Source organism: Mus caroli, unplaced genomic scaffold, assembly GCF_978045245.1.
Source record: "Mus caroli unplaced genomic scaffold, Mus_caroli_1 scaffold_15, whole genome shotgun sequence".
Classification (NCBI taxonomy): domain Eukaryota; kingdom Metazoa; phylum Chordata; class Mammalia; order Rodentia; family Muridae; genus Mus; species Mus caroli.
Genome location: NW_028227270.1, coordinates 59,296,515 through 59,305,672, shown reverse-complemented (window position 1 = coordinate 59,305,672; position 9,158 = coordinate 59,296,515). Strand labels below are relative to the sequence as shown.

The window sequence follows — 9,158 nt, the reverse complement described above, 5'->3', positions numbered from 1 at the left end:
TGGTATCCTGATATCCTGAAATCCTAAGGTTCTGGGCGTGTTACAGCTCCTTGCAGTGGTGTCTTCTCTGGGGATTGTAGGGCTGTCTGGTGTGTTTGAAATAATGGTATACCAGCACCAATCAGAACGAACCTGAGCTGCCTGTCAGGCAAGGCTCCTGTGTCCTTGCTCTTGCTGTCACAGGCCAGTCATGATTGGTTTGGAACTGATGTTGTGTTCCACTCACCAGTGATCCTAAGATCCTGGGCATGCTAGGCTACCTGTAGCATGGAGAGTCCTCTGTGGACTTTGGGACCATTTGTTAAGTTCATTCTCAAGGTGGCCTGGAGCTGGTGCCAACAGGAAGGCTAAGATCCTTTTCTTGTGCTTCAATTTTATTGGGATATCCAGGGTTTGTTGTAGCATGATAACTGAGTTCTGCTGTTGCCTTATTGCCCTGTGTCTTCCCAATTGTGTTGTTTAGCTGTTCTTTAGGAATCTGATTTTCCCTGGTGTTGGCTGGATGATCCTGGTGGCAGCAGAACTTCTCAGGACTCTCTCTCTCTCTCTCTCTCTCTCTCTCTCTCTCTCTCTCTCTCTCTCTCTCTGTGTGTGTGTGTGTGAACAGTGGCCTAAACAATTGAGGTCAGGGTACACTACTCAGTTGGCTGTGCCTCAGGCAGACCCCATTCTTCATGTTGTGTCATGGGCAGACCCTACTGTGCAGGCTGTGTCCCAGTCAGCCCCAAATGAGATGGTGGTCAACCCAACTAGGATAGCTGGTTGGGTAGGGTTCCAAGTTGGTTAGCTTTGGGACCCCAAAGGTTTCTAATGGAAATCAGGATGCTCTGGGAATCCCACAAGGCTCCTGTGAACTGAGGAGCAAGGCCACAGCTAGACCATCGGGCTTTGAAGTGGGATTCTTTCCTTCTTCTATTACTAGGTTTGGTCTTTTCATAATGTCCTACATTTCCTGGATGTTTTGTCTCAGGACATTTTTTAGATCCAATATTTTCTTTGACTTATATATCAATTTAATCTTTTGTATCTTCCAAACCTGAGATTTTCTCTTTCATCTCTTATGTGGATGAAGCTTGCAGCTGTACTTTCTACTTGAATTCCTAAGTTTCTGATTTCCAGAATGTGTTTGTGTTTCCTGGACTTTTAAGAAGGTATTCATTCATTTACTACAACTTTTAAAACGGTATTTCTTAAGAGATTTTTTTTCACTTTCTCTGTAAGAACCTCTATTATCTCCATACAGGTAGGTGTAAGGACTAGTCCTTCTGCTTCAACTAAGGTGGAATATTCAAGTCTTGCTGTGATAGATAGCTGGGCTCTATTTGGAGACATATTGTCCTGGATGTTATTGGTTGGGTTTTTATGCTGGCACCTAGTTTCTGGGATTGGAGTGAATGTAGGTCTAGGTGATGCTGCCTAGATTTGTCTTTGTTGAAGTGGATGATTTATTTCTTGAATTTTACATCTTTTCTGAATTTTCAGAGAGTGCAATGGATGTGTTTTCATGGTATGGAATTTTCTTTGTAGCTGATAGGTGTGGCAGTTGGAGGTTCCAGATAAATGTGTTTCTGGGTATTGGGATCTTACTTTTAGGAAATGGGGGATAGGCAGAATTCTGATGTGTTCATGGGGTGAAGGAGAACAGAGCACTATAACAGGATCTGCTTATTTTGTCTCATTGAAATCTGGGGAACAGTAAGAGATTTACCCCAGGGGCTCTTCTAGAGCACCAGGGATGAGACTGGGAATCTGGATCTGAAGGAACAGAAGAAACAGGAGAGAGCTTCAGTCAGCCTACCTGCTTCCTTGTGAGGAGTGTTTTCTGTGTTATCAGAGAATACTTGATGTAGTTAGGGGTTGAGATAAAACAGCAAGTGGGGAGAGGAGTTTTAAGTGAGGATGGTCTGTGGGATCCATAGGAAATGAGGCATCAGAGAGGGAAGGCTGCAGCTTGTGTTCTGCTTCAGTATTAGGGATGAGACTGGGGGAATTTATCTGAAGAAATATAAAGAAAGGTGTGGATATACCTTCATCCTACTTGTTTCTCAGGTTCTATTGTCAGCATATTATTTCAGACATGAGTGCAAAGATAACATCATCTACTCCCATTACTGAATCTCATTTCATGTTTTATTGCAAGGCAAAGAACATACACCAGGGGGCAGCAAACCTTTCTGTAAAGGGCCATATTATTCCTGACTACTTTCCTTTCTTCCTTACCCCCTTTCTACTTTCTTTCTTTCTTTCTTTCTTTCTTTCTTTCTTTCTTTCTTTCTTTCTCTCTCTCTCTCTCTCTCTCTCTCTCTCTCTCTCTCTCTCTCTCTCTCTCTCTCTCTCCCTCCCTCCCTCCCTCCCTCCCTCCCTCCCTCCCTCCCTCTCTCCCAAAATATTTCCTAAGGCTTAGATGTGTGAGTATTTTGTAGATGTGTCTATTAGGACTAGGCTCTACAACTCTGTACTCATTGGTTGTAGTTTTATGAGTGGTTGCAAAGAGACATTTTCTTGATGATGGGTGACAGCTATACTTACCTGTGAGTATAAGAATAATGTTTATATAGTATTATCAAGGATTGTGTTGATTTAGTAAATTTTTGCTTGTAGATTCTTCTCCTTCTACAAGTTTGATTTCAGTAGTACTGAGTAATTACCTAGGTTTCCAATACCAGACACAGCATCCCTCTTGTTGAGTATGTTTTATGTCCATTTAGAGAGCCATTGGTTACCATCAAGATAAACCATTATTACTGAAGACACCATGCACATGGGCCCAAAGACCCATGATCTGAAACTGATATGAATGCCCCTCCCTGAGGGGTAGTATTCTTGGTTTGGCATATATTTTGATATTTCTTTATTTAATATTTCTTCATGCAATCATATGGAGGTTTTTAAGATAGGTCCTTGTGATTACTGTAGATTTTATTGACATATTCTGTAATGGATTCTTTTTTTGTTTCTAATTTTATTAATTTAGGTTGTCTTTTCTCTTTTAATTTGGCTAAATATTTAATTTTTTTTTTTTTTTTACTTTTTCTAAGAACAAACTTTGGTTTCTCTTGTTTTTTTTCATGTTTCAGAAAAGAGTATCTTTAGTAGTCATTCATTCAATGTGCTTTGATCAAATTCACTCACTATGCTTTCATCTTCAATTTTACTGTATCATCCTTCTTTCCTTTTCCTCCAAACTGTATCTGTTATCCTTATTTTTAAAAAGTTTCTGTTACATACTGAGTCTTCTCATTGCATGTGGAGTGTGGGTAGCCTACCAGGGTTCATTTCTCTGAACAAATGTGATCACTTCCCAATACACCATCAGTGTTCAATAGCTTCTCAGATGGGGTGAAACTTCCTTTGTGCCTCTCATATTTGTACTGGGATTTTTGCTGGCTTGATTGTCTGTAAATCTTATACATACTATAATCTTATACAGACATTATGAAGATTCACTCTTTTCACTGAAGCTAAAAAGACCAAATGTATAGAAGCAAATAAGTAAAAAAGGAGCAGAAAAATATTCACTGAAAAGATTGGAAGGAAAGATAAAGATAAGGTGGATAATGTTTGGTCAATCCAATTGAGGGTAAATTACTCTATTCACCTCTAATGCTACAGTCTAACACAAGTAGCTAGAAACTTCCAGATGTTTCCAGAAGATTCATTGAAATTCTAATATTTGAATATATTCCAACTGTAGTTATACTGATTGTCTGTGTGCACTTTTGCACATGTAAACTGAATTAAAAATTGCTCCATAAAGGACCAATATTATGCCTCAGTTAAATGAAAGATTTAAATATAATTCAAAAGCAAAGAAATTTAGATTTCATCTCTTCCCTTACGCAGTTGAGTCAAGCTTAATCTCAATAAAGGAGTGAAAGACACAGGCTTTGAGAAGCTTGAGTCAAATCTGCATAGGCCAGTTTTACTATCCACTTGGGACATAGGCTAAGACTAGAATTAAATGTTTAAGCCCATGTATATAAAGCTGTATATGAATATATGTGAATACATACACATACATACATATATACCTACATACAGTTTTTCATAATATATGCCCATGGCTTATTTTAATGCATCAGGTAATATGCTCAAGGTTTAACAGCAGTAGTAAATAATACCATAGGACAATGCCTACAAAAAATTATATCAAAATGCTTCTCTTGCCACTCGTGTATGTTGAGGCACTAAAGATTCTGGAAGTGTCACCTGAACCACAGTCCTGTGATGACCTTGATGTCTCTGACACAGTAACAGGAACGCTAGTACACAATTGAGGTGTTAGACAAGGGAGAGGCACAGCTCAGCAAAATGCTGTAGAATTCTGTGCCATCACAATTCAGAGAATTGAAAGTTGGTAAATTCATGATGGTTAAAAAGTGTCAAACCAAGAAATCTTCAGATAATCTCTTAGACTAATGTTTCTGGTATATAGAACCCTTTAAGCAGGCCATATCCAAAATGGAATAAAGACTATCACAGAAGAGCTACTCACTTTCTTCTCAAAGGCCACCACTATGCTCAGTACTGCCTTTAAGACAAGTTACATGTTTGATCTCTTTCACACACACACACACACACACACACACACACACACACACACACACAATCACTTTGCAAAACAGAAAGAAGCTACAAACTATATTTCAATTTAACCTTTTAAAAGACACCATTTGCACAATCACTAAAATTTAAAATAAAATTACTACAGGAATCATGAAGACACATCAGTAAAGAATTTAATTATAGTAGTTGCCATGTTGTTGTAGAACAAGCAGGTTCCAGATTCCACACCACAAGGTGGCTTTTTAGCCACTCAACTGTTGAAAACACTCAGGAGAGACTGGTTACTGTGAAGTGGAAGGCACTTAACACTGTCTCCACCATGTCTTCCTTTGTGACCAACAGGCAGATCAAAATATATTGGGATAGCTGGCAAGTGAAGCAATTCCACAGTGGTTGTTGCGATCTTTGGCAATCTGCATGTAGCCATTCATGCCCCATTCTTCACCCCAGCTAAAAGGAAATGTATATTTCATTTATTATAAAGAACATGAACTTATTGCAACAGCTAGCAAGAGGTCAACTTAACAGAAGGAACAGAAAAAGTTGAAGGCCTGCCCTTGGGTACCAAGAAGCACCTCACACAGGACTGTGAAGACCACAGCAGAGAAAGGGTGGTTCAGTGCTAATACATGTGTGAGATTTTAAAAAGCAATGGCACCAAATGACACTGATAGCCAAGAAACCAGTAACAGGATGGGAAGATTATGATCACACATATGTGAGTAGCTTCTCCAAGTTGTAGGAGAGCTCAGAGGTTAAGGACTGGGTATCAAAGTAAAGAGCTGTTTACAAGCTAGATTAACACAGTAGTGTTCCTACAGTACAAGTCCTCCAGATATAGAGGCAGATGTACCTGGAGGAAGCTGGCTAGCCAGTCTAGACAATAAACCCCTAGACCAGTGAGGCACACTGTCTCACTATAGCAGGTGGATAATTATTATAAGACAACTGATGTTAACATCAGGTCTCAGTTGCACATATGCATGTACACATACATCATTCATGTACATAAGAAAACAAGAACAGACTTTGTTCAGTTTAAGTGGGACAATGTTTTCTAGGCTGTACACTCAAGCATTGACTGCAAGAAGTAATCCATTTGTGAATCTGATGGATGGGCACCAAGAACTCTTAGACACTGAATTATTTCTTCAGCCCCTGGAATTTCAAATATAATTTTTTTGGCAGTTATACCTGTTCTTGATCAGCCAGTAGTTATTGCCATCTTTCACATCTCCCTCATATCCATAGCCAACCACCAGAACTGCATGATTCACAGCGTAACTGCTGCAATTTGGCTCATAATAAATACCTGAGAAATGAAATGGAAGCTGGCATGAGATGCAAAGGATACATGACAGTGAGCATTGCCACCATCAATAGGGAAGAATTTTCACAGATCTCTGAAATGATGTAAATCACAATCAGATGTAAGAGCAAAATGAATTGTTAGTGAGATGGCTAATATATGTACATGTATATATATATATATATATATATATATATATATATATATATATATAGTTTCACAGAAAACTGAAGAAAACAGAAGTATAGATTTGTTGATAAACACTTGCCTAGGTGTAGGGAGAATTCCTTGTACCATATGGAAGCATCACAGGTCACAAAATGCAATTGGCCTATTAGCTTAGGCAGGAAATAGGAAGGTTATGTTCTGGTACAGATAGAGGACTTATGGGAAAATTGTCAGGCATAGGAAGATTCATCAAAGACACAGAAGACAGTCAAATGGAACCTAGGATCATGTAGCCAACCACATGACAGAAGTTAGAATAAAATAAACAGGTAATTAAGATATGAGCTAGTTGCTGAACAAGTCTAAACACTTATTTATATATAATTAAGTCTCAGAGTCATTATTTTGGGGAACTGTGAAAGCTTGCCATTATACGTAGGTGCATATAAGAATATTTAATTCTTTTCACTAGAATCTCATGCCAAATAAAATTCGCTAAATAGAAGTTACTTAATTCAAGAGACTCATTAATAATTTGATTTCATGTGTACAGTCTCCACCAAAAATCTAAAGCATCCACCAAATTGGGGGTAGTTTAAAAATAAACTAAACATAAATTTTATAACATATGATATACTTACTTTCATGAGAGGGTCATATCAGTTAAAGACAGGACTCAGTATGATTGCATAGAGAAGGCAATCAAGAAACCCAAACTCACATACAATCTTATAGATAAGAACATAGCATGGCATGGCATTGGGATGTCACAATTATTCATTTTTTTTCACATCTAGAAGGAAATATGCTTACCTTCATTGTAGAACCTGAAAGACTGATGAGAAGCATCAACTGCCACAGAGACAGGCCCAATAGATGCTACAGCAACCCATAGGTAAACCTCATTCGGTGGGAGGTTCACATAATCTGTGATATAAGCACTAGCATTCTCACTACGGTACCTGCAGGGTCCTTCCTTTAAACAGTAAAGAGATAACAGAATCAGTTACACCTGCCTTCTGAGGAGTATGCATCAGAACCACAGCACTGCTAAGTACGCCCATGTCTGGACTGTTATAAATCATTCCAGGAAGTGAAATAAACTGAAAGATCTGGAACTGAGAATCCATTCTAATGCTTTCAATGACACCTCACATTTTTTTCTGTCCATAAGAAAATTTTATAGGGGGAAATCTTCATTATATGTGGAAGGGTTTGTATATTGTCCATGTGCATGGAAGCAGGGATAGCTACATGGAAACCATCAGCTCAGAAGCTGTTCAGTGTCTGATATGGCAGGCATTGTAATGAGAGCAATTGCAGTATATAGAGAATCTACCTCCTAATGGGAGTTCAGAAGACAAAGGATTATTTCTAGAAGTGTCTTCATGCTTAAAGGTGAGATATAATGACAAAATAGGAAGTCCTCTTACTTTTCCTTCGTATGGATAGGTTGCCTCAGCTTCAAGACCTTTATTTTTCAAAACATACTCGAATGCTTGGTGTGTAGTACCCGAATGGCAGCCATTGTTTCCTACAGTTTTAGAACAGTCCAATAGGTTCTGCACACTTAGAGGGGTGAGGTTGCCAGTTTTCCAGAACATCTGACCTTCTATGGCACCAGCTGCAGCAAAAGCCCAACAAGAGCCACAATAACCCTGAGTCAGGAAGAAAATATTGTTATACATAAACAAACACCAATGCCAGCAACAACAAAGACAGCACAATAACTTATGGAAATGATGTATTGGCAGTCATTCGATACCAAGGGAAGAATGGTACTCTCCTAGAGGTCATGCCTGATGGCAGTTTGTTCACACCCTAGATAGTGGTCACACACAGGAACATTTGAGCAAGACCTATTGGTTTTATGGGTTATTAATGACAACAGAAACAACAAATGAAATAAATTCCAGAGACAGATGTTTTAGAGGATGATAGCTAGAGAGAGGGTGTATGTGGTAGATTGCTAGGATAAATATCCATTTTACATATGTATAAAGCTTTTATAGAAGGAAAAATCAACTGCACATCTCTCCATGCTCAATACCCACACAGAGATATCAAGTAATTTATTTTCAAAGTGGCTTAAGAAAGGGGGTATGTGTCACTGTTTTACCTGATTCCGTACAGGAGTCACATAGCCTTCCTTTCTCCAATCCTTATAATCGGGTAAACCAATAGATACATGGTTCTGGGCATGTGGGTCTGTCATGGCAGCAGGAATTAGAATATTGTCTATTGATTTTCTGAATTCTTCACCAGTCTTTAAGGAAAATAACATTAATAAAAAACAAGGCAACACACACACACACACACACACACACACACACCCCATGCCACATACAAGACTCCATGTAAAGCACTTAGGAGAACAAAGTGTGAAGAAGTCCATGCCACACTCACCTGGTCACCAAATTTATTCATTTTCATGGTGAAGTTATTCTTCCCCAGGATATTCTCCTTGTTGTGCAGTTTGATCATTCTCATGTTTTCTTCCCATACTGCTCTCTTCAGTGCTTCTTCCTTCTGTAAATGAGCATAATGGATGCCATTTCTTTCTAAATTCCCGGAGAAGTTGATTATGTTTAGTTACTGTTGCAGGTGAACAGAGGTCATGAAAAGTAGTCTCAGTATACTATACCCACACATTCTCCACATACTGAGGAAAACAGAATATGGTCACCCCATGTTCACAATGATTGTGATTAGATAATCTCACAGTGAATATGTGTGTTTGTAGGGGTTCTGTGATCTCTAATGTGTGACTAGACACTTGCAACAGCCATGAAAATTTACTCTTAGGCCCTTCTGCACAGTTTTCAGTTTACCAACCGGACTGTATGTTTTTGCATATTTAGTCTTCCAGTCTTTCCACTCAGCATCCAATTTGGGATCATGTGCTGGGGCACCTGAGGCCACTCGAAAGCACAGGATTAACAGAAGGACAATAGGAGCCATGTTTCAAGAACCTGGAGAGGAATGAGAGATGATGACAAGACTACACCAATATTGTTTAAATGTCTTCTCACTTTTTCCTAAGAAAATAAGCCACGCTTGGTCAATAAAATTCTTTGAAACGGTCTTCCAAATACTTTTTGAAAGACTGTTAAAA

The 9,158-nt window shown here is 38.8% G+C and overlaps 1 protein-coding gene across 2 annotated transcripts; it reads right to left on the bottom strand.

The window, feature by feature from the left end:
* Positions 1 to 4,913: 4,913 nt before the first annotated feature.
* LOC110308067 (cathepsin J) lies at positions 4,914 to 9,004 on the bottom strand. 2 transcript variants are annotated; one of them, XM_021180403.2, is made up of 7 exons: positions 8,879 to 9,004; positions 8,450 to 8,572; positions 8,163 to 8,309; positions 7,477 to 7,701; positions 6,857 to 7,019; positions 5,761 to 5,878; positions 4,914 to 5,016 (listed from the first exon to the last, which is right to left on the bottom strand). In XM_021180403.2, exons 1-7 carry the CDS (start codon positions 9,002 to 9,004, stop codon positions 4,914 to 4,916), a joined length of 1,005 nt encoding a protein of 334 aa, XP_021036062.2. The 2 variants fall into 2 exon arrangements, with proteins under 2 accessions (XP_021036062.2, XP_021036063.2); XM_021180404.3 differs by having other exon boundaries at positions 8,450 to 8,569.
* Between the last annotated feature and the right edge of the window lie 154 nt (positions 9,005 to 9,158).